The sequence below is a fragment of the Mastacembelus armatus genome, chromosome 16 (assembly GCF_900324485.2).
Source record: "Mastacembelus armatus chromosome 16, fMasArm1.2, whole genome shotgun sequence".
NCBI classification, from domain to species: domain Eukaryota; kingdom Metazoa; phylum Chordata; class Actinopteri; order Synbranchiformes; family Mastacembelidae; genus Mastacembelus; species Mastacembelus armatus.
In genome coordinates this window covers 1,600,364-1,626,348 of record NC_046648.1, presented here as the reverse complement: position 1 = coordinate 1,626,348, position 25,985 = coordinate 1,600,364, and the positions used below count along the sequence as shown (strand labels likewise).

General features: G+C 41.5%; 2 protein-coding genes across 5 annotated transcripts; both read right to left on the bottom strand.

Annotated features, from left to right (window-relative positions):
* Window positions 1-300: 300 nt before the first annotated feature.
* Window positions 301-6,133, bottom strand: LOC113122248 (zinc finger protein 226). 2 transcript variants are annotated; one of them, XM_026293443.1, is made up of 2 exons: window positions 5,934-6,133; window positions 301-4,486 (listed from the first exon to the last, which is right to left on the bottom strand). In XM_026293443.1, the coding sequence occupies exon 2, from the start codon at window positions 4,434-4,436 to the stop codon at window positions 1,443-1,445; it is 2,994 nt and encodes a 997-aa protein (XP_026149228.1). In that variant the 5' UTR covers window positions 4,437-4,486; window positions 5,934-6,133; the 3' UTR covers window positions 301-1,442. The 2 variants fall into 2 exon arrangements, with proteins under 2 accessions (XP_026149228.1, XP_026149229.1); XM_026293444.1 differs by having other exon boundaries at window positions 5,948-6,133.
* Window positions 6,134-10,096: 3,963 nt separating this feature from the next.
* znf1035 (zinc finger protein 1035) lies at window positions 10,097-25,985 on the bottom strand. Of its 3 annotated transcripts, XM_026293437.2 has the most exons (4): window positions 25,528-25,985; window positions 19,942-20,032; window positions 19,740-19,797; window positions 10,097-19,650 (listed from the first exon to the last, which is right to left on the bottom strand). In XM_026293437.2, exon 4 carries the CDS (start codon window positions 19,605-19,607, stop codon window positions 10,743-10,745), a length of 8,865 nt encoding a protein of 2,954 aa, XP_026149222.1. In that variant the 5' UTR covers window positions 19,608-19,650; window positions 19,740-19,797; window positions 19,942-20,032; window positions 25,528-25,985; the 3' UTR covers window positions 10,097-10,742. The 3 variants fall into 3 exon arrangements, with proteins under 3 accessions (XP_026149222.1, XP_026149220.1, XP_026149223.1); XM_026293435.2 differs by lacking the exon at window positions 19,942-20,032; XM_026293438.2 differs by lacking the exons at window positions 19,740-19,797; window positions 19,942-20,032.

Sequence of the window (25,985 nt, the reverse complement as noted above, 5' to 3'; positions counted from 1 at the left end):
AACATTAAAGGACTGTGTATTTAAACCAAAGTTCAGAAAGATCATGTTGAGGTTATGCCAATGGTTGGTTGTATTTCCTATAAGCCAATTTAATGAACCACAGCTTCTCTTAAACCTGTTTTTTGTTTCAGCACATTTTCAAAACACTTTTACTCTTTATTACCATAAATAAAGTACTTGAATATCTCTGGCTATCTCAAGCCAGTTCCACAGATCCTGTCGCCAGCAAATAGTGTTTTCAATTTTATGGTGGCATAGCGTACTTTATTTCAGACATTGATGAATGAAGTGTTCTACTTAAGTGATCATGAACAGTATTTGAAAGTTAAAAAACTATCACAAATATTTGACAAACCAGTATCCTTATTTAAAAAAAGAAAAAAATGCATTACGTTGCCTTAAAATCTAAAATAAAATAACATCCTCTAATGTGGACATTCACTCTTGGCCTTCTACGTATGTGGTAATGTTTTTTTTGTTTTGTTTTTTTTTTACTAAACTACTAACTCGTATGACATGGATGTTTCATAAATAACAACTCAAACAGGACAGCTCACTAAGGTGCACTTATTGTGATATTTCTTAACTAAATCATACACTACAGTATGTATGGCCGTCAAAGGCATTCACTGGATGAATATGATAAGGGCTCTAATTTGTTCTGTGGTAATATGATTAAGGTAATGCAATGCAACGCAACATGCACAGAACTGAGATTAAGATCTTAAAAATAGGTTACACATAATGAAGCCGGAGCCACTTTAAGACTCTTAAATCAATAGATGTTGTGCATGTCCCCAGATCAATAAACCGGTTGATGCTCCTGGAAGAGTTTTGTACTCCGTACTCCTGTCTTGAGAGACAATATTTATTTGCTCATCCCCATAAAGAAGATAAAGGAAAATATGCCAAATTATTCCTAAAATCAATACCAGACTTGTGAAGAAAATAAATCCTCAAAATCCTGTACACACTATAAATTACACAGTAATAAACATAAAATACATAGTGTTTAAAACAGCATTTTCTTGTGTCAATACTACACTTTGTCCCTCGAAGACCCATAGTCCCATAATCATACAAAGTGATGTAGTGTAGATACTAACACTTGTATGTTTATTAACAGCTGGAACAACAACAAGCTACATTTCAACCTTTGTGATAAAGGACCGATTACCAAATACGCAGAAACATTTACAGGACCATGACATGGAACTGATAAAACTAAAACATACAGTATATCAAAGCTTTTGTTTTTACAGTGGCCAGCTACTGAGACAATCTTATAAGTAAAAACATCACCTTATGTAGCTGTACAATATCAAAGTAAATCCTGGAAAGTACACAGTATAACTGGCAAATATAGAAAGAACTACAGAACTATATTGAGAGGTGCTCTGTATTTACGGCACCGCTCAAATGTTACATTTCTTTCAAGGTCTTTAAGATGTCAGCTGTTCTTGTGTTTGTTGCTTAGTGTTTCCAGCCAATATACGATGAATCCTCCTGCGATGGTTTTTGAGTGATTTAAGGTTTGGGTATGTACCCTGACACACATCACAGCGATATGATTCAGACTGTTTGTGAGAAAGCAGGTGTTTCTGCAAACCACTCATGGTGCCAAACCAGCGAAGACAAACAGGACAGCGCACAGGCTTGATGGCAGGCTTACAAGCCCCACTTCTCTGGTGAAATATAAGACTAATGGTGTTTGTGAAGTCAGTGTTGCAGTGGGAACAGTGAAAGGTTTTTGGTGGATTTGTGGGTGGATTTGTAACCCGTCCACCTTTGCATCGATTCCAGGAAATGTGTTTTCGAAGGGAACATCGAGTTGCAAAAGTGTTGCCACATCGTGTGCATACAGCCCGTTGCTGCTTCTTTGGAGCATTTGGAAGCTGGTCTGGGCACGGTTGCTTCTGCAGAGGCTGATGCACTGACTGAGATGGCTTCTGTTGAACTGGCTTCTGCTGAGGTGGCTGCTGAAATCTAAGTAAAAGAGGTTGTGATCGCTGTGGTTGAAGTACCTTCAGCAGCTGGTGGTGAGGATGCATATGGATCTGCAGATGAACTTCATAGTCTGCCCACGAACTAACAGTCTCTCCACAGGTTGGACATGTATATGACTCCTGCGCATGCTTTTGCAGATGCTCCAGGAGAAGCCTTGGAGATGTAAATCCAACCCCACACTCACATGTCACTCTCCTTGGAAGTACAGAGGGCAGTGACATGATGCCCCAGTTGCCTCCTTCATCCTCCTGAGACTGAGACTCTGTAGAATTGCCTGACAAACTCTGCTGTACAGTCCCTCTATTCACATCTACCACTGACCGTTGCAACTGACATTTCTTTCTGTGAACCATCATGTTATCTTTACGATTAAAGGTCTTTCCACATACAAAACAAGCAAATACTGGTTTCATATTGTTGGCATTAAGTGGACTGGCACCCTGACTACCACTCTGCGCTACAGTCCCAAGTACTCGAGGTCTGAACCCACACAGACGTAGATGCCGTCTCAAAGTATCCGCCCGGCTGTAGGTTTTTTGACACCTGTTGCAAGGGTATCGTTTTACACCGTCTCTCACAAAATAGCGCAGGCCAGGGGATGACGTCTCTGCATGTTTGACTGACGCAGACTCCTCCATCTCTTTATCTTCACCAACTCTTTCTGCAGAACTAAGAACCTCCATTTCATCATCCAAGGGCACTGTCCACTGCCCTTCATTGGTGTCTTCGTTATCAACTGCTGCTGCATCCCAGCTGTTTTCTTCTGGCTGGAGTGAAGTCCCACACTGAGAAGCGTCTTTGTGCTGCTCCATTGTTGAAGTTTTGGTGTAGAATGGCATGAACGTTTTTGCTGGATGAGTCCAAACCAGCTGTGAAACTGCTGACTGCTCTGAATTTGAAGAGGTCACCTCTACTTTCACACAACTAGAAATGTCAGTGCCCACAGAAACGCTCTTAGCGATCTGAGGTCCAGCTTTATCCTCTGCGTCTGTTTTGTGTTTACTGCTGGATGCTAGCATTTTCTGAATAGAGGGATTAGCTTGCAGAGAATGGACTGACCTTGGGCCCAGACATTTGTGCATTTTGAGGTTCCACCTCCGTGCATAGCTGTTCTTGCACAATGGACAAAAGAAAACTTTTTTTGTGTTGTTGAGGCTGTGGAATGGCACTATTTTTGGGACAAATAACTTACTTTTTAAAGAGCTTGAGGGTTGTATATTCTTATTTCCAAACTGAGGGCATACATGATTGTCAGGTAAAGGCAGTCGTCCAATGATAAGCTGTTTACAGCGACGGCAACATTTAATCCTCTCTTTTTTGTGCAAGAAATGATGCTCAGTCAGTCTGTCCAAATTTTCAAAGACCCTACGACAGCGGCCACACTGATACCTCCCATATGTACTATTACCCATAGGATCCATGAGCCTTTGACGGGTTTCAAGAACCACAACTGGTGAGAAAGTCTTAGTCAGAGAGACAATTTTCTTCTTACTGCACTCAAGAATTCTGGTTATGGATGGAGCTTTTGTCTTTATACCAGGTTTTTTAAGCAGTCGCCTCAACTGTGCAATAGATCGATCATTAATTGGGAACACGTCGGTTTTTGGGTCTGGTGTTATATCAACTTGAACAACTTCTTGTTTGGGCGTAACTCTATTATCACTTTCATTCTGAGGCTGAGGAGGGGCAAAGCGCTTCATATATGCTGATGCTATCAACTTCATTAATGTACTATTTTTGGGCACCATCTCACTGTTTTCACTGGTGATAGAGTTTGTTTTGTCATGCACATCTATGTCCTCTACAGTCTCTGGTACTTGCTCTGCTATGGCTGATGTGCTGTCAAGAGGTCTCTCACTATCATCTTCAGGGGGTGTACACTGGCCTTGAGTAGTTACTATGCCATCATTCAGAGCTACATCTGTTTTATGATCTACTAAGGCAGGTACTTCCATAGCTGGGGACCTTGATGTAGAGGGGCAAGTGTGGACCAAAGCTGGCTGGTTTACAGTTGGACTGAATGGTACATGCTGTATGGGAAAAACATTTTCACAACCTGCTTCACTAGAAGTGACACTATCGTCCACAGACGGCAGCAGCTGCATTTGAGAGACATGTGAACGCTTGTGCTCCAGCATCAGACTGAAGTCCTGAAATTCCTCTCCACAATCACAAATATAAAAAGAAGGCGAAGGGCTCTCAGGTAAGACTGGTGGTGGACTAGAGTGTTCACTGGATGAGTCCATACTTGCAAACAGTGGTTCATGTGGGCTGATGTTAGGCTGTGGAGGTGGAGCAGTGACCTTAGGGAGAGCACCGGCATGTGTTGCCTGATGCACAAGCAAGGAGGCCAGTCCGGTAAAGGTGGCCGAACATGCCACACAACGATATACCTTGGAAGACGAAGTATTTCCCTGTAACCCAAGCATTATGGCAGCTGCAAGGCAACCCAGGTGTCCTGGTCAGGCTAGGCAGCTTCCTGTAGAGCAAACAACACAAACAATGATGTCACCAACTAAAAATAATCACAACTTTCATATCAACTGTAACCATGTTAAAGGTTTTTTTTTTCTTTTTATTTCTAATGGCATCACTGTATAAATGAGAAGATTTTTTTTGTTTTGTTTTAAAGCAAATGACAAGAAACATGGTGAAAGGTGAGACTACATTTGCCAAATGGCTATGTCATTTTGGAACAACGCAATACCTTAGTATGTTCCTTTTAAAGAGCGCTGTACCTATCTAATGTCTGTATCCACCACTTGGTGAACAGAACTACAGACGTGTCAGTGTCCTATTGAATTATCACATGACCCACTGCTGTCTTTCACCTCAAAATAAAATCCAATATTAAGACTAACAGAACCAACTCTGCTGGTTTTTAAAAGGAGCTATATGCTGCTTTCATATCCGAGTTAAATGGACAACAAACTGCCACTAACACTTAATATAAGAATATTTACACAGCTTATTCTTGTGATTTTCCTGGGTGGTAGAAAAATGACTATGTTGCAATTACTGTCCATAGACAAAAATAAATAAATCAATAAATCAACCGATGAGGTCAAACCTCAGATATAATATTTGAAATACCATCTGCATTAAAGTACCATAACATAGAGTTAATTCCAGTTGTAAATAAACATTTATTTTGATGCATGGACAGGTATTTAAAAGACTAGAAGATGAGCTCGAATACACTCTGCCTTGAACTAGTTTGAGAAGAAATGACATGAACAGATTTATCTTCCGGTTCAAGAGCAATATGTCCATGTACGGGTTTTTCTCCTGACAGGTGTTTATTCACACTTGAGGAACATTTATTCACATTAACCTGTCGTTATTGCCTGCACCACTAGCAAATCAGAATCTAATCATCTTGAGATTCTGAATAAAAAAAAAATGTGTCAGCCACAGGATCATCTATTCAAATCCTAATTTTGTGTAATTACTTCTTAAACTAAAACAGCTTTTAGTTGGTCAAATGAGAACCAACGTAATCCAAGAAAAAAAAAACCCCAACAAAACAACAAGAGGCAGCAGCATCGTACCGGGGCCGTAACGTGAACCTACTAGTTTTGCTAACACCGCTAAAGCACATACCGGTGCTGGTTTAACGGCACCGTCCGTCCGAGCGTAACGCCAGTGTCGTTCCAACAAGGTCCAACCTCAGGCTAACGAGCTCCTCACATGAGCAGGGCTCGTCTGACCCCCGTCTGCTGGTCTGGCACCAAACCCACCAAACACAACCCCCAGGTCTCGGTCTAATATGTCAGAAGGGGTGCTAGTCCGAGCGAATCCCGGGGAGGTGGCCGACCACGTTCGTGAGAAAGGCCATAGAAGGGAACAGCCAACGTTAGCAGGCTAGCTACCAGGACTTGTGGAGCAGCTTCTGCTCGACAACCCACCGTTTTTTTTTTTTTTACCTTCAAGTACTCACCGGCCCCGGGAGCGTTGACGCTATCATTCACAACCGAGCCACGGCGTCTGGACAGGAGCAGAAGAAATGTCTCGGCAGGCAGAGCCATAAAGTCTCAAGGGAAACGCGGCTCTGCTTGGTTCTGTGGAGAACAAACGTGATGCTGTGCCAGGAGGAAGAACACCAGGCTGAGCCGCTGCAGCAGGCGCGCAACGGAACAACGTAGGGTACCCTGCGCATGCGCGGTCAAGAAGAGCCCACTCTGTGCGCTATGGCCGCAACGGGACTTGGCGCTGTTGCCACGGTCGCAATTGCGCAAACACAAACGTCCTGCAGATTCACCCAGTGCATAGAGGATCCACTCAACCCTCACTCAGTGATGGATTGTTATTATGTGTGAAGCCAGATGTCCAGTCACACATTAAGATAATTATACAAATGCTGAGACTAATGGTAACTTGGCGCTGTCCATTAGGGATAAACATACACTTTTCCCAAATATTTGCTTGCTACATTAGCGGGGACTGTGTAGGAGACAGGTGGTGCATAAGTACCCTACTGGAGAGACAGTGCAAAGACATGGTGCAAAACAGACCACACGTTTACTTTTCTAGAGTGAAGAAGAAGTGAACAGACAGTTTGTGCTGTCTCAGATTTTGCAGTGATGCAAATGCAAAAACCATGAATTGGCATTTAACTAGTAACCACTACACTACTCTATGAAGGTCTCCCTACAATACTGGGACCCAAAATTAGGTGTCATCATCTGGACTCTCTATTTTGATAACATCAGCCCAAATGGTTCTTAAGACAAAACAATTGCTTGACCATGTCTATCAGTTATCCTGGCACATCAGGGGTCATGGACAGCGGGAGCAAATCCCAACACACACAGTGACACAATTATTCACATTTACATCTATGGACAAAGTGGAGTCACCAACTAGCCTAACATCAATCTGCATGTCATTGGACTAGAGTGCTCAGAGAAAACCCATCCAGGCACGGGAAGAATGTTCAAAGTCCACAATGGGATTCAAACCTGGAACCTGCTTGTTTTGAGATGACAGTGGTAACCATGGAACCACCATAATTGGGTTCCCTTTTAAACTAATAATAGAGCTGATGCACCAAGGGGAGGATTTCAGTTATCTTTTTTATGTTTACTTTCTTTAAGGAATTTGTGCCTTTACTAGTCAGTGGATTTTGGACAGAAACCAGGGGTGGCAGAAATAGAGACTTCTGACAAATGTCAGCATTTGGAACTCAAACCACTAACATCATCCATAGCCTGTGCACATATACATTGTAATGTACAAGCATGCATGCAAAACCCTACCAACACTCTCAAAGCTTCACTAGATATCAGGGGATCCTTCCCAGACTGAATGTGGGGTGGAGAACACACTTGGAGACTTGCCTTCTGTCTTCTGTACTAACCAACATTAGCCCTCACCTTAAAGAGCCCAGGAATCATAAATTGGCAGGCCCGTGAAGGAAACCTTTTCTTAGATTTCTGGGGTGAAATTCACACGTAAGTGTCAGCTTTGATTTTGTTGGAAGTTCACTCCCTTACCTGACACAAATACACATCTTGCCCAGAAAACACTTACCAACGGAAGAGGACTTTCCAAAGTCCAGATGGATCATTAACTCCATGATGAGATAAAAGTTGAGATTCCTGGCTGTTTTTTCCTTGAAATGGGAATGCAGTTTGCCACAAGACCTTTATTTTGACTTGGTGAGGCAATGCCACATTGCCAAAAACTGGTGCTTTGACATTGGGAACAGGTCATCTCCTAACTCACTGCTACAGCTCATACAGCAACACTGGCTATGAACTTTATCTACTACTGTGTCTACATCTACTTTAAATTATATTCTTGATGTCTACTTTCCCAGACTGCTCCAAGATCTTGTGGAGCCCCCCCCAATGAGTCTTCTGATCTACCAGGTTCAGAGGTGAAAGGCAGGGGTCCACCCTGGACAGGTCACCAGTCCATCACAGGGCCGCCACATAAAGACAAACAACCTCACACACTCACACTCACTCCTATGGGCAATTTAGAGTCACCAATCAACCTGACATACATGTTTTTGGACTGTGGGAGGAAACCAGAGTACCTGGAGAAAACCCACACAAGCACAGGGAGAACATGCAAACTCCACACAGAAAGGCCCCTGATGGGTTTCAAACCAGGAACCTTCATCTATCCCAGGAAATTAAGGAACACATAAAATGTCTTTCAGGAAGGACACACTCTGCAGCCCATTGGTGAATCAGAGAGGGGGTCACCAGGAATTTACCATTAGATCATAACAACCCTCACCTGAGCTCACTATTGTTCACCTAACAAGCCTTTTCAGACCAGGTGTGAAGTGAAACCAAATCAGGAGTGTGGGTCTAACAACTCTCACCCCATTTACATAGCTCACCCAATGAGCCTATGGGACTATGGGTGGAGTGAAACCAAACTTGAAGGATAAATTGGAGATTCCATACCAATTTTCTCTCAGGCTGACGAAGCTACTTAGATAAGTAGTGAAACGTTTGGATCTAAAAACCTAGAGGTCCAGTCGCCATGACTCAACCTCTAGATAACTTCACCTGGATGACAGAATCTCCACAAAGCAGGAACATTCTTGCTGTGAGGCAATCCATGTTCCTTGAGGACTTGCTTATTTTCCAACTATCCTTGCTCTACCCACTGCTGATTACATGTACATACCATGTCAGATAAGGGTGGAAGTGGGGGAAGACAAAATGAATTGGTACCTTCCAGCTTCTGATTGGCAGAAAACACTTGACCCAGGTAATCAGCATTGGTAAGGCAGGGATAGTTGGAAAACAAGCAGGGCTGTGGCCCTCAGTGCCCACCTCTGTATTAAAGTATGCTACCTACTTCCTTTCAGCTGCTAAATGGTCAAGTAAGACTTAAAGCAAACTCACACCATAAATCTCACTGAACACTTATTTCCCCTCCAATCCCATCCTGTTTCCTACAGAAGTGTGGTTGTGACAAACAAAAGGCATCTTCCAATATAAAGCTGGTGTAAATCAGACAGTTCAGAACAACACAACAGAACAAAGCTTGAGCTGTTCACAAACTAATTCAATAATAATTCAATACAAAATCAAAATCACGATCAAGTCATGCTTATACTTGCGCACCCTGAAGGGAGAACCACAGCCAAACCAAATTAGTGTCTATTGGCTGTTATTCACTCTGCATCTTAAGAGAACCCACTATTATCCCTAGCTTTAGTTCCTTCTTTGACATGCTCTCTGGGACACCACATCCTGTTCAGTTTTCCCTTAGGTTAAAGGTAGGGTTTAGTTTTGTTGGAGGCAGGGATTTTATGTTCCGGAACTTAGTAACATTAAGTCAACATAACTGTTATTTTTACAATGGTATCAATAGCTAAGATCCATCTAAATGAACCATGAGAGTTGCTATGACCCTCTTCTCAACATACTCGGATGGAAAAAAAACAAGACTCCTCAGTAGTCAGGCAGTCCATGGTCGTGTTCTGGACAAGTGACTTTGGAGAGAAGTCAGAACCAAAGGGTGGGATTTCGAGCTTCCTCTTGTTGATTTTCCAGGATTCCCAACTATACCTTTATTTGTTTTGGAAATTAAGTCACAGTGGAATATTAATTGTTTTTAGCAAAAACATCCTTGTTGAACCGGAAAAACCCCATATACGTCTCTGTATAAGTCACATTTCTAATTCTAAGAATGAAGGATAGCCACGAAAACAAACGGAAGTGCATTATGAAATTCATTCATGTGTCAAAGTGTAGGGCAGACAGTGAAGCAGCGTGTCCTCCTCCTCTCTCAGGTTGTCTGAATGTCGACACTCAGTCCAAACTGTTTTTCAGCTGCAGACTTTATTACCTGCACTATAGCTCTTTGTTTTGGGCAGCTTTTTCACTGGAGTTACACTGGAAGTTCAGTGCAACACTAGTGACTACTCGACAAAATGACAGTAATTTCACATATAAGTCGCATAACAAGCTAAAGTACTAAAAAATAAATAAATAAAATATGGAAAATTTTCTTCTTCCTGTTAGCTTCAAAAAAAAAAAAAAAAGTATACAGAAGTACAAACAAGACATTTTTGTGATTTTTTTTTTTTTACTTCTCAATCAAATCAATTAACAGTTTTTTTAAAGAAAAGTAACATCCCCAGGTTGTGAAAGGAATATTCAATTATAACATCTTTCAAATGTATGTACAAGTTTCTCTTCACTAACAAAAAAATCCAACCTATGACCAACAGGGAAATGATGAACTGAAAATTACAAAATTATCTACAGTACATGATCAGCCATAACATTAAAAATACTGGCAGATTAAAATGACCAGGTTCAAGTCTATTGTATACATTGTCAAGAAAACTAAAAATGATTTTAAAATGTCAGAAATGATCATTCTGATCAGAATCGACAGCATTTATCCAAAATGCTGTCCAAACATCTTGTCCCATCATGCTTTCTTTTAATTCACAGAATGTTAAAGAGCTTTACACAATTTTGTCAGATTTATAAACATTGTCAAGTAACTATGGGGCTAGATTACTGTATACAAATCCCAATGTTAGAAATACACATGTATACAGTCAATAGATAATTAGAAGATGCTCTGTAATAGCAACACAAGCCAAGAGCTTTGGGAATATGTAACAAGGGTCAAAATACAAATGAAACCTAAATTGCATTACAGGTGGAAGTACACAATATTGTGTAAGACAAAGGAATTTCAAGATACTTTATGTACATTTATTCAAAATAAAGTTTGATGGTCACTGACAACTATAACCGAGAGGAATTAGCATGAGCCTGTTGGTGTTCCTCCAGAAGGTGAGGAAAAGCAAAGGCTTTGTCACATTCTGTGCATTCATATACAACCTGGCCAACATGACTTTCTTGGTGCTGTTTAAGCAGAGACCAGTGGCTGAATGACTTATAGCACATATCACAGCGGTACTCTCCAACTTGTTTTTCGGCATGCAATCTCATATGTAAGGAAAGATCTTGTCCTGTACTGAATTCTGTGCGGCACTGGTTACATCTGAACTTGTTGGTTGACTGAGTTGCGTTTTGCGGAACCAATTTTTGGCGATGCCTGCGCTCATGTTCTTTAAGATATCTCCGCATGGCAAAAGTTTTTCCACAAAGTTCACATTTGAATGGCTTCATACTGTGGAGCCTGTTTTGATGCTCCAAAAGCCCACTTTTGGAAGAAAACTGCATTGAGCATAGCGGGCAATTGTACAAGTCCACTCCAGTAACATCAATCTCCTCGTCTTCTGCTGCTTGATAAGTTGGAAGGGATGCCTTAGCTGATGGATTTGAGCACTCGCTCTCCAAAACTGCATTCTTCTGACGGGCACAGTGGTGCTGGAGGAAAGCATTACTTCCAAGAAAGCTCCGGCCACACTCTGTGCATTCAAATTCAGTAGCTGATATTAAATGACAGCGTTTATGCTCTTCAAGCTGGCTCACAGAAGGAAAAGTCACCTTGCAATGTTTGCATTCAAATGTACCATCAGGGTGGGTGGGAAAATGACAACTCAGCTCAGAAGCACTGACAAAACACTGATGACAAACTGGACATATGAAACCATGTGGAGGCCCTGCATTTTCATTGTCAATTTCTCTTGCATTATCAATGTGCGTCTTCAGATGGCTGAGGAACTGCTGAGATGAGGAAAAGCTTTTGTTGCATTGATTGCATGGATATTCACTATTTGACCATGACAGCTGATGGGTGGCCCTGTGTTTCTTCAGGTGAGATGCATGCAGGAAATATTTATCACAGTCTGAACATGAGTATGGTCGCTCGTTGGCAGCCATGCAGCCATGCTCTGAGAGCTCCTCTGGGTCTCTGAAACGCTCACTGCAAACACCGCAGCGATATTTAAGCTCCTTGCTGATTACTGATGAGCTGTCAGAATGTGAAGGAGGTGCCTGATGTTCTTCCCTTGAAACTGAAAATGAGGATTGGTCCATTGACTTAGAGTGGCTTTTCCTATGTTCAGCCCTACTGCTCTTGGAGAGAAACACATGATTGCATATGTCACAAGGGAAGTTCTCTTCACGATGGGTAGACATATGTTCTGCTAACTGTGAGGGTCCGGTAAAACTGAGGGGACACTTAGAACAACGGTATGGACGGCTTTTGCCATGACTATGCTTATGTTTACGCAGTGCAAAGAGTGAGACAAAACCCCTGCCACATGCCTGACATTGAAATTCAGACTTGTGCATTCGTTGATGTTGCTGCAGCTGGGATGATTGGAAAAAGCATCTCCCACATTCTTCACATTCATGTGGTTTTTCACCCAAGTGACAGAGCTGATGATCCTCAAGACTTTCTGATGTTGGGAATGTCTTGCCACACACATGACACGGGAAGTATGGTGCGGAGTCTGAGTCACTGTCCTCACTGTTATTTTCATTCTCATCACTTTCACCAGTTATACTAACTTGACTGGTGGATTGTTCACGGCTGCTGTTATCTTGTAGAGTACTAAGATCCTTCTGCTCTTTCTGATGCCATTTTTTATAGTGCCTAGTCAATGATTTTTTGACTGAATAGGTCTTGTTACAGAAACGACAAGAAAATACATCATCTGGATGCTCTTCATTGTAGTGACTACATAGAGACATTCTTGACAAAAACCTCTGGGAACAGAGTTTGCAAGCATACGGTCTACTTAGGTCATGACATGTTCTGTGGATTTCAAGATCAGATAAACTGTGAACTACCTTGGAGCAGTCAGGGCAAGAGTATTTGTCATCAGTTCCATGCACGTTCTTCATGTGTTTTTCAAGATATGAACGACTAGTGAACATACGTCCGCACTTGATACATGTGTTGCGCCTTTTTTCTTGTTCCTCTCTTCCATGGTCTTCCAGGTGACTAATGAGCAATAAGCCATCTGTGAAGCTCATATCACATTCTGAACACTGGTATTGCACAGCTTTCTTTTCTTTACTTGAGCTGCTCTGCGCTTCGGCCTCTTCTGAATTTTGTGGAGATTTGTCCATTGAGTCATCTTTGCAAGAGAAGTTGGTCTGCAGAACCCCAGTGCCGGTTGTTTTGGAGCTTTCCTTAAACACTAGGACAGAGTCATTTAGTGCAATATCAATCTCTGCTTTCAAAGGTACTTCCACCTCTTTGCCTGAATTTCGTTCTGAAAAAAGTCCAAACCTACATTTCCTGTTGTGATTGCGGAGAAGAGTTTTATTCCAGAAGCCTTTCTTGCATGTTTTACAGTTAAAAGGAGGTGCCATAGCATGCCCTCGTAGATGAGCAGTTAGTCCAGCTTTACTTAGAAAAGACACATCACACTCCCGACAGAAAAACTGTTTGGATACGTCACTCTCCAGAGCTGTATCTAATCTACAGATTACACTTGAACCTTCACTACGCCGGTCATCACAATTCTCATCCAAAGGCTCTTCTTTGATATTTGGTATATTTGACAGGTGGTGTTGTAGTGGTGCAGTAGACACTGGTGGAGCCATTGTTTCCAACTTGTGTTCATTTAAAAAATGTTCTTGAAGCTGCGAAAACAGCAAAAAACGGGAATTACAGTACGCACAAGAAAAGCCTTTTGGCGGGCTTTGACTTTCACAGACTGCTGATTTTGATAGGTTTGGTGTTGGAGTGCAATTTTTTTTGTGACTTTCAGCAATGATTTTGGGGAAAAAGCCTCCGCATCTGTCACAGGGCACATTTTTCTGCTGTGGTTTCTTGGTGCATTTTGTGGAATGACGCTGCACATAATCCTTCCTTATAAATCTCTGACCACAATCATCACAGGCAAATGGCTTCTCACCTGTGTGCAGGCGGGTGTGTACCCGTAATTGCCAGCTGGATAGGAATGCTCGAGGGCAGTAACTACATACATATTTGTACTTTTTGTTAAAACAAGGCTTGATTCTTTGTAGAATTTGATTTTTCACTTGATGAAGTGATTTTGTCATATTTTCTGTTGGTGGTTTAGTTTCCTGTGGTACAGAACCATCAGTTTCATTGGAGACTTTTCTACATTTTTTTCTCTTTTTATGCTTCTTCAGTGATTTTTCATGAGCGAATGAGGTGTCACAGCGCATGCACTTGAATAATTTTGTAACATGGAACATAGTGACATGTCGTGAAAGTTTAGACTGAGTAGAGAAGCTTCTTGGACAGACTTCACACTCAAATGTCTCCTGTTTTTTGGGAGGCTCATTGCCAAACTTATTTTGCCAACCCTTGCCAACGTCATCTAAACTGATTTTGGGAATACAGACTTCCAGTCGCTGTCTTTTCCCTTTACAACGGGTCTGATGTACTTTCAGGTGATCGTACCTTGAAAAGCAGCTGTCACAGGCTTTACAGCGATAGGGCTTCACTTCGTTATGTGACAAAATGTGACGCCGCAGGTTTCGTGATTTCAGGAAAGTCTTGGTACAGAATTTACACTTGTATTCAGCTTCACCTTCTACTTGTGACGTCTGTATTGCCTCTCTGAGAGTAGACACATTTGACAGTTTTATTGCAGGACCACTTTTGTCTCTTGACAGCCCCTCTTTGTAAACGCCATCACAGAAAGCCTCATGCTGCAAACATGCTGTCTGACTTGCATATCTGTGGCCACAGTGCATACATGCGTAGGGTTGCAGACCGGTATGTGAAACCAGGTGTCTCAAGAGTAACGACCTGTACCTAAACCTCTGTCTACAGTGAGGGCAATTGAATTGAAACATCTTGGTTGCACTGGACTCTAACGACATTTTTTGGACATTCTGGTTTGTCGGTGAAGGTATTTGACTGGAATCACAATTATGAGAACCAGTGCTGAGTTCTGCTGTCTCCCCACAGTTCTTCTGATGTTGATTTAATTTTGTAAATCCAAAATACTGCCCACATCTTGAGCATAGAAGCAGCGAGTTTCTCTTGTGGCCACGGTGATGATCCTTCAGACGGGTTTTCTTTGAAAATGTCCGTGGACAATACACACACTGATATGGTCTCTTAGTCTTAGTGTCCGCATCCACTGTAATGAGATTTTCAGTTTGAGCAGGCAAACAACTCTGACTGTGAACTTTAAGGTACATGGCACGGTAAAACCGTTTTCCACAATTTTTGCAGCAAAAGGGTTTGTCTCCGGTATGTTTGACCATGTGTTGCAGCAAATAGTGGCGCTTAGAGAAATTTTGTTTGCAAAATGGACATTGGTTTGGCAAGGACCCAGATATATGCGTAAGACAATGTTTTTTTAGTACTTCGGCATTGTCAAATACATCTTTGCACAAGGAACACTGTATCTGCTTTGGTTCACTGTCTTCTTCCACAGATTTTAAGGACTGATGTGATTTTAATGGTGACCTCTCTTCAAGCTGAAGTGTCTTGTTTTCTCTTTTTTTGTGGACCTCTAGATGCCTCAGGAGATATACAGGATACTGGAACTGCTGGTGGCAGTCTGGGCATTCAAGTTTTCCCTTTATAAGATGTGAGCGTCTGTGCTGGATCAAGTCTCCAATGGTTGGAAGAACTTTTCTGCAGACAGTGCATTGTATCATTCTCTGGTGAACGTTTTTATGCCCAATGAGATAGGCACGTTTCTTGAATCGTTTTCCACATTCCAGACAGCGATATGGTGTTTCACCTTGGTGAGTGTGCTCATGTTTCTTCAAGGACTTTGATACGCTGAAACTTTTCCCACAAAAACGACAGGTCAGGCCAAGACTGCTGGTCACTTCAGGTAATTTATCCTTACTGTTTTGATGTTGTGTGCTACTTAAAGTTGCTGGGTCAGACATGGAGAGCACTGAGTTCCTATACTTAAAAACTTTGCCAGTGAGTTTAAACAACTCGTGTTTTTTCATATGTCTGTATTTTCCAGAAGCATAAAAAAAAACTGCTGGACAAAGATTGCACTGGTAACGTGGAAATGCCTTGGGGGCTGTTTTAGCTGGGGGTGGTTGCTTTATTGGTTCATTAACATTTGACTGTATTTCCTGCTCAGTTTCGTTTGTTTGAATCTGTTCAGTCTTTTGCTGCGATTTTGCCTTGTTTTTTGCAAGCCGACTAAGACATTCGCGGAAACATGATGTTTTAATGTGTCTATATCGGTTCGATGATAAAGTGAAGGTAGTATGGCATAAGGGACAAGGATATTTACCATCAACTTTATCTTTGCCACCACATATTGACTTTCTGATACAGTGTCGTAAATGTCGAGCCCTGTTGTAGGAGTACTTGAAAAGCCGTGGACAAAGAGGACATTTATATTTTCCACTTGCCTCATTTGGTACTTTTTGCGTTTCCTCACCACTGACTTTTGGGGAACACTGATTAGATGCATCTGGCAGAATTTTTCCCTTGTGCATGTTGTTGAAGTGCTGTTTGGATTTATCTTCAGTTGAGAAGCTTTTACCAGATAATCCACACAGATCTGTCTTTGAGATGTCAGCAAGCATTACGTAACATTCAGGCAGATTTGCAAATGGTTTGTTCTCTACCAAGTCCTTTTGTGGTGGTGCTTTAGTTTTGCTTGTAACATCATCAGAACTTGTAACTGGTAGTCTTCTTGGCTTGCATCTACCAGGTACACGCATGTGTCTCTGCAGACTAGAACCCTGGGCAAAATATAAGCCACAGCCATTGCACTTATAGGGTGTTTTGCCAGTGTGAATCCTCGTATGGCTAATATATTTAACTAGTTTTGAAAATACAAGTCCGCATCTAGTGCACTTGTGGCGGCCGTGGCGTTTTCTTTTGCCCTGTAGGCTGGAATCAGAAGTTTGCTGAGGGCTTTCTTTGGTTTTGCCACACAAGTGCTTTTCTGTTTGCTCATTCACCATCAGATAGAGATTACAAGTCTTGCAATACTGAAATTTGGGCAGTGAATGGCAACAACTGTGGTGTTCAATCAGGTGATCTACATTGTGGGTTGTGTGCTGGCACTTTGCACAATAATATGAGTTACCCATTCCATTTGTTGACTCTAAGGTCTTTAATATTACAACAGGCTGCAGGTGTCTTCTCATTTGTCCAGAGGATTTTAGTTGAGGCAACTGTCTTTTTGAGTCATCCACATGGGTCCTGTCAGGTCTATCCAGCTTTACTTTATATTGACATGTGTCAGGTTTCATTTCTTCTGTGTCACATGAAGAGTATTCTCTTGACAAAGGTTCACCATACAGCATGCCAAGCAGCACCTGTCCTTGTATAGATGTGTCCAACTCTTCAAATGACCCTCTTGCATTTTCAGCAACAATTCCCTCAGGAGTTTGTGGTTCTTGGGCTTCTGGGGTTTGTGGTGACCATTGCTGATCTGAAGAAGCAGTTGTATCTGAATTCTCTGCTGGACTTGTCCATTCTTTTGTTAGACCAGGATTGTTGTCTGTGGTTGAAGTGTCTGACTGTAAGCCGCATTCTAAGCTATGGGAAACATTCAGTGCATTTGGGCCACTCGTCATAGCTGGGCTACTACATTCTGGATCTGGGATAGAGGTTGCACTTATCTTCCTTGTTGAGCTTGTCCATTCCTTTTCTGCACAGGAGCACATGCTTGCAGCTGAGCCGTCTTGTTGTAAGCAGGATTCTGAATGACTATCAACACTTTGCTCATTCTTGTCACTTGTATCAACTAAATGGCAGTCACTGGTGACACCTGAACCACTACAATCTGGATCTACAGAAGAGTTTATTATCATTTCTGATGGACTTGTCATTTCCATTACTATACAGGGGTTTACGTCTGTACCTGAGCTGTCTGTCTGCAGGCCAGATTCTGGACCAAAGACAGTTTGCTTGTTCTTATCACTAATTGCACTGGAACTACCACAATCTGGATCTGGAGAAGGGGTTGTGTTTGTCTTCTCTGTTGTACACACCCAGTCTTTTTCTGGAGAGGGTGTTATGACAGTATTGAAGCTATTTGGCTTTAAGCAGGGTTCTATGTGACTACAAATACTTTGTTCATTCTTGTCAATAGTCACAGCAGAGCCACTACATCCTGGATCTGTAGAGGATGTTGTATTTGTCCTCTCTGCTGGATCTGTCAAATCTGTTTTTACACAGGGATTTATTTCTGCTCCTGACTTAGTCGTCTGCAGATGAAATTCTGGATCATCAGCAATGCTCTTCCTGCTCTTTACACAAGTATCAGGACAAAGACTGTCACCAGTGTCATCAAAACCACTACAGTTTGGATCTGGAAAGAGGGTGGTGTTTGTATTCTCTCTTGTACTTGTCCACACTTTTTCTAGACAGGGATTTATGCCTGTGCTGGAACTGTTTGGCTGTAAGCACGGCTGTGCATTATCGTCAAGTCCTTGTTCTGCATGATCACTCTCAATGTCAAAATGACCATCACATGTCATCGGAGGACTCCTACAATTATTATCCTGAACTAAATTTTTGTAAGATTCAGAGGTATTTGACTTAATTTCTTTCTCCTGACAGTCGGTTTCCATATGTTCATCTTGTCCATCAGAGGAGTTAGCATTTGGGGATTTCTGCTCAGAAGTTGATTCCTTTCCTTCACTTTTGTCTTGCTCATCTTCTCTCATAGCTGTATCTTGATCATCTGTGGGGTTGAGATGATCATATTCCTCGCTTTCTTCGTTGAATGATTTCCTCATTTCATTTTTTAGGACTCTTTCATCTACATGATCTTGATCATTGTCAAATGTAATATCTCCAGCAGCTGGATTAATTTGCTCCTCCTCATTTCCATATGAGTATTCTTCTATTCTCTCACGAGTCACATTTTTATGACTAGTTACCAAGATGTCAGACTGTTTTCCTGACTGATCTCCCTTCACATCCTCTTTTTGTTTCTGATCTAGACAATCATCACTATTATTTTTATCCTCTACAGTCTGACTCCCTGTGGTTATCACCACGTCCGACATAGAAGGGGACTCATGTTCAGTGTAAGATGTAGATGTTTTTTCTGGACTTTCTATTTTGTCTTGTGCACAATCAACTATGTTTTCACTTGCTGGCACATTTGACTGACCTGGCAAAATTGTATTTCTGTCTGCCATATTAGAGCAGATGCTCTCAGCTGGAAACATATTTCCAGTATGGCTGAAAAGCCATTCTGGTAAATTGTGTTTTGTAGTAAGATCAGTTTTAAGTTTTGGAACTGAGTTATTTGACATGAATTTGCAAGAGGGCCTTATTTCACCTATGTCTGTGTCTGGGGAACTACTGATATCTGAGTAGTCTTCAAGAAATGGTGTAGCAAGCATTCCACAATCTTGTTTAAGTCCTTGTAAATCTGCTGCAAAAGATGATGGAAAAGTTCCTGATGTTGATAATCCACTTGTGGCAAAGTCTGAGATATCACTATTTCCACATCTTGGCAAAAAATCCTTATCCATCTGTTCTCCATCAGTTGGCCATGTTGTTTCCGTATAGTATCTTTGATAAACACAGTCCGAACTGGCGTTTCCAATATTGGGATTTGAGAAATAGTTTGTGGAGAAGTTGGAGGTTGTTTCAGGAGCTTCATGCGAAGCCACAGTGCTGTTGAAGTCATGATGTCCAACAAAATTTTCTATATGCTGGGATAGACCTCCTTCTGACTCTGACGTCTTTCTCAAAGCCCCTGGATCAGATGGTAGTGCTTGGAGGTTATGGAAGTATGAATCCCACCCATGAGCCATTCTCTGCAAGGACCGGAAGCTGGGGCTCGTTTTTTACCCAATCCTAAAAAACAAAGGAGCATAGAATTATAAAACAGAAACCTCCACCAATATTAGACAAAAAGTACATATTAATTCAAACAAGAATCTGACCTTTTATAGGACATATGAGGACTATCCAGGACAATTTGGTTTACATTTGAATGGAAACCTGTAAAAATATAAAGGGATTATTATTTATATTACTTTGAACATCTTACAAGCCACAAAGAAAAAAAAACCCAAAAAACATAAAAATGCAATGTTGCTAAATTAAACACCATATCATAGTCAGACGTATCTCTGAAGATGTCACCTTTATTAGCAGGCCAAACGCAGTGCAGTTTATGTGGTCACAGAAACAAACCCTTCGGTAACGGAAGAGCTTAGTGGGACCATTTCAAGACCTACAAGACATTGTGATACCATCAAATACGTCAGCAAGAGAACAACTTGTGTGAAAAAAATGTAATCTTATTTACTGCAATGACACTACCAAAGCAGAGTGCTCAAGCAAATGACATGTAGGGTCATCCAGGAGGACAGCTGTTTGCTGTCATGTATCATGGCACTGCAGTGGCTGGTTATAGTCAAGCAAGCACACATTCCTAGTGGATTACTTTGTAATGTACATACAGTATTTCTACTATTTAGGATATAACTAGTGCGAACTGCAATAAATGATAAATGTCACAATTTCTCACATTTGTAAATTGCAGTGTTGAGGATAAACTGCTGCACAGCATTATTTTGGTCACTCGCCTACCCATCTCTCTTGTGGGTTGGACTCAGCAAAGGCCTTCCTGACTTTTCCAGATGAGCAAACCCGAGAGAGTTTGCCATTTCAAGTGGATATCTTCTAAAGTCAATTAGCCAAAGTCAGACTGCCATAGTCTTGTATTAGCATATAGCGTTGACAGGTGTGATGATTACAATGACAAAAACTAAACAAAACAAAAAAAAAGTCTGAATGATATGTGCAATGTTTTTGCCAGTCACAGTTTGCTTACTCTAACTCCTTTTCAACCAATTTCATAAATGTTTTCACAAGTAATGGTAGTGCCAATCATGTATTTCAAATAGTATCCTTAAGGCATTCACAAATTATTTCATTTCATACAAGATGTAAAAGAGAACACACCAAAAACTAAAAATCTTTTATATCTCGTTTAAAATTGTCTGTGGACATTGAAATCTTTAAAGACATCAATCCTTGTTGCCTATAAAGGGGAATAAAATACAATTATTACCTTTTTTCCCTTTTATTTTCCAATATAAACAAACATCAGAAGGTGTTCTAGGCATAACAGGAGTCAAAGCTTGCATCTATCAAATTAGGCTACTGTCCTTGTTACACATGTACCCATACTAGTTTTATTGACCGATCTTGTTAATCTACCCACAACCTGAGAATGTACATTTGAGGGTAATAAACTGTCGAACCCCATCTGAAATTTTGGATGAGTGCAGTTATTTACTTATTTCTCATGCAACGACATTGGGGTGACTTACTGCACAGTTTGCTTTACTGGGCAAGCATTTAACTTATGTATTTATTGTGTTAAAATCGTGTTGTTGAACATACATTGAGCATACAGTGAGACGGTGGATGATTAAATTCTGCTGCAAGAGTGACTTAAAAAGTTTTGCTATGTGTTACTTTGCTATGAAACCCTGTTGCCACCTGATTCCAGCTGCTGTGAATCACACCTCAATACTACAGGGATAGCCATGTTGCTCTGTGGTCTAGTGGGACCCTGACTCTAGAGAAATTATAACAATGGCAACACTGGCTTCAGTAGACACACTGTAAAAACTGAGGCCCTACTCTGTACATGTTTTTATTGCATATCCTGCAGAAAAAGGATATACATCCATTGCCTGTTCATCCTTGCTTATACTCTCCACTACATTATTCTATTAAGCTAATTTCAACGCTAAGCTAAACAAGATACAATGTTCACAGTCTACACCTACACTGAACTGATTGTGTGAAAAGCACTTAGTCCGTTTGAGGTAGCAGGCATGTCCCTGATAAAGATGGACATTGTACAGATTTGACCCAACTTCAGCCCTGAATCGGTCAAACTGGATTCATTTTAGAATTGGCTGAATTTGAATTTGAATTTGAATTGACCAATCAAGTGAACGACCAACAAGCTAGCTCCTGGGTGACCGGAAGAATTTCTGGCATGCCAAAAATTTGGCTTCAAGTTAGCATGTTCTTCCTGTGCACATGTGGATTTCCTCCAGGTACTTTGGAATCCTCCCTTCACCCAAAGCCATGCAGGTTTGGTTAACCGATGACTCTAAAGCCACATTTGGGCAGGGGACATTTTAGTAGTTCTTAAAACCTTTGGGGGAAGTTCCTCTTTTTGTGTGCCCGTAACATTTGTCTGAACTACAACAGTTCTTAAAATACTGTTTTTGGGGACATTTCAGCTCCTACTCCAGAGTAGGTACTTCTCCAGTACAACAGAAACCACGAGGTTTACACTGATTCGACAAACAATAACGTAAGACAATGCAGCACCAGCAAACATCATTTGTAAAAGTTAGGGTCAGTAGCATAAACAGCTCTGGCATGGAAAAAACAAAAAACCTCACAAACTGCCTGATGCCGAGGTCCAGGCTGCCTACGCAACAGAGAAAGTTCAGAGAGATTATTTACACAGATCAAATCAAAACATGAAAATTTTAGCTGGAGTTGTTGATTGTCATGCAGAAATGACATCACTATAGCAACCATCAGCTGGGTTACATTACTTCAACGTTCCTTCTGGTGGTGTGAACACAAACAAACAGACAAACAAAAGGGCCTTTAAGGTCTGTAGTTCTCAGGTCAGTTCCTTATTGAGGTAGTTCCTAGAACTGAGGTCCTCAGAACTGTTTGGTCCAAAAGTGCCTTAAATTGCACGTGGGCATGAACATGAGTGTGGGCTGCTGTCTGTCACTGTATGTCAACTCCACGACTGACTTGTACAGATCAGCTCCAGCACCTTGCAAGCCTCCAAAGCATAAGTGGTGTAACTAATGAATGAATAGATGAACAGAGTAAATTTAACTTTGAATCAAATGTAAACTGAATATGTATTTTTTTTTTCTTTCAAACAGAAGGGGTGACACTAAATGATTTTTGACTGTCCTTCATAAATTATCATTGCTTCTAGCGCCCATATCTCATCAGTACTTCTTCTTATGCATGCTGAATAAGCACAACATATTACTCGCATACTAAACTGGAACACCATTGCACATCTCCCACCACCTCCTCTTCCTTTTCCTCACAGCTAAGGTGAAGAAATTCCACAAGTAAGATGTTAATTTCCTCACTGCTATAACAAGGACACCAGAATGGCAACTAAAAGTGTGCAAGCTGAAGAAAAGCAGATTCAATCCTGGGGGAGATTACAGTTAATGGTCACTGCCTCGAACTGGAAATGCATTTCCAACACAGTGCTTTAACCAAGTACAAACTCCCACTGCACGGTGCATCTCTGCAACCTATCTAGTTCCACACAACCACATACAAGCATGAGGCAAAACCATTATGATACTGCAGGATGCTTTATGCAGTGAGGTTCTACTAAAGAGTGACGAAGCCCAAGCTTAAATAGCATTCAGAACTGACATTCTCTTACAGCCCAACAGATATTGAGCCCACAGACTTTTTCTAAAGAAGACGGCATTTTAGGTTCAAAACAAGCAGACACTGTGCAGCTTATCAGACCACCTCTACTTGATGACGACTTCCAGCTGTACTGCAGAGTGCCTTATTATGCATACAGCCCTTGACATGGACCTTGACTAGTCTAATTAAAAATAATAAAACTCCTCGATATAAAAAACATACAGTGGGCAGTTCACAAAAATATGACTGCCCACAGACTGAAGGAAGGTAAATCATTAATATGAAGTCAAAAAACATAAAACCAAAGATGATGTGGGTTGGGCCACTGGTTAACGTGACAAAGTGACTATGTAGTGGTTTCTGTCTAGCAGGGCACCTGCCACCACTTCAACTGCATATGGAGTTTTTCCATGATCTGGTGCTTTGAATCAGCTGCCATAATGTTGAAATCTCCTTTAGAGGACAAGACATATGGTGACATTTGACAAAACATGTCCACATATTATCTTCCACGTACCCACAGTATCACTTGATTTTATCAACAAATAAGTTCAAGCAGAACCATCTTAGGTTGTCTTAGCAGAGCAACAGAGGAACTGACCAGGCTTTTAGCACATGACAATGACAGGGTAAGGTGAGTACTGGTTGGCATGGGGGCAGAGCTTCATAGATGTATAATTAAAGGAAGCATCATGTTTTTATTCTCCCTATTTACTGAGTGCCATCTACAACCTGCAATAGTGGCTTTTGTGGACTGACGACACTGGACTGCTCAACAACAAAAACATAACTTTATCTGTTGATAATGCACTGACTGCTAATTTACATTTACAACACACCAATGCACAGACTGGGCCAAAAACTATGCACATCAATGAGTCTGCAGGCAAACAATGTTCCTACCTGGCTGCATCACCCCAAGAACCAGCAGTAATAGCTGATATAATTGCAGCAAGGGGGTGGACTTAAGGCAGGACTTACACAGCTACAGTGACACATGCACCACTTTAATTTACATTTAAAAAACATCTTGGAATTACAAAAGCCTTTAAACTGACAGGGTGCCCACGTGATAGTGGCACAGGTCTCGTTTCCCCAAGGAGCAAGAGTGAAACATTTACCGTCCTGTATGTTGATGATAAAAAATAATGCAAAGACACCACATCTATGGTAACCTAGCCTGACATCAGACTGCCTCACGCAAATCTGCCCATACATGCAATAGATTACATACTAAACAATGTGTACTGTGGCGGATACCACATATTATAACACACTACACACTTTTCCTCATAATTTATTTGTCCTTCTGCTTTTACTTATTCAATAGCAATGTGTTTATAATAACTTTTCTAAGACCATTAGTAGCTTCTTTTGGAAGAATTTATAAGTTCACAACCATTATTGGATTGTATTACATCATATAGGTGTGCTAATCAGGTGTCCAGGAAGTGCACGCGCTTTAACAGCATTTGACAGACAAAACCTTCACCCACATTTCATCTATTTTAGAGACATACAGAACACCATGAAGAAATTCTGTTTGACTCACCCAAATAGAAGCAAGAATATTTACAAGGTGTCTGAGGGACTTTTGCATGTTTAGAACATGTTGTCCTTCTGTACCTGCAGGACCACCTGGACAGCAGACCTCTTGTCACAGATGATATGCCAGATTAAGGGACAGCTCTGCGTTACCCTCAGATCCATGACTTTGTCAGTGGACTAGGGACTTGATAATGGAGATGCATAATCCAGCATAATGAAGCTGTCATCTAAAATGAGTTTAGGGTGGCACTACAGCACAGATGATTGTATTTAATTCACTGAGGGCTGGAAGTTTTGTTTAGACCTCACAGTCCATTCTAACACAAAGAGCCAGCAAACAGCTGCCACAAGCCAGACTCATAACTGAGTGCTATTGGTTACACATATTACTACATGTTATCTTGATGATGTGGACAAAGAGGAGCATTTAAAATCCACCCACGACCTCAAATACTTTATAACGGTATGTGATGCTGACTGTGTTATTGTTAGATGTTGCACGTTCAGCCTCCCTGGAGAGAGGACGACACACCTGAAGACAACGGTAGGGTGCCATCAGATCAACAACAACACAAACATCTATATCTGCGATGGGTCCACGTGTTTAGACAATATCACACAAACATCGCCTGGCGTCCTGGACGATGCTAGCTAGCTAGCTACATTAGCACCTGGCACGATGCTAACCAGCGGCTAATGGCTGGTCTTCACCGGACTCCTTACCAGATCGCTGCTCCGCGCTGCTGCCGTTATGTAAATCTCCGCTGGTTTTCCTTTGTGGCTTATCGACTACATGGTCCGTGACATAACAATCGCTTAACATACTTAGATGAAAGGGATTACATCTCGTCTTTGGCCAGCATACGGTGAAGGCGACCGTCCGACTTGTCGAGGGCTCCCGTCCTTCCTGGGAAACACAGTCAGGAGACCTTTTTTCTTCTCTGGACTGTGAGTCGCAGGAGGTTCTTCAGTAACAAAAGCTTTGCGTTTCCCGCAGGCGGGGGGGCTACCCGGCGTGTTCTGCTTCAGTCAGAGGCGCTATCTTCAGATCCGCTTCCATTATCGTTATTTGCGCATTTTTAGACAATGTGCCCTAAGTCGTGCGTATATTATAGCGACTGTCGCATTACGACCAATAACGAGGTGCGGAGTCTGCGGGAAAGCCCGCCTCTCTGTGTTCT

Excerpts from the sequence above, each read along its gene's own strand:
- LOC113122248 (XM_026293443.1), bottom strand. The coding sequence starts at position 4,436 with ATGCTTGGGTTACAGGGAAATACTTCGTCTTCCAAGGTATATCGTTGT.
- znf1035 (XM_026293437.2), bottom strand. The coding sequence starts at position 19,607 with ATGGCTCATGGGTGGGATTCATACTTCCATAACCTCCAAGCACTACCA.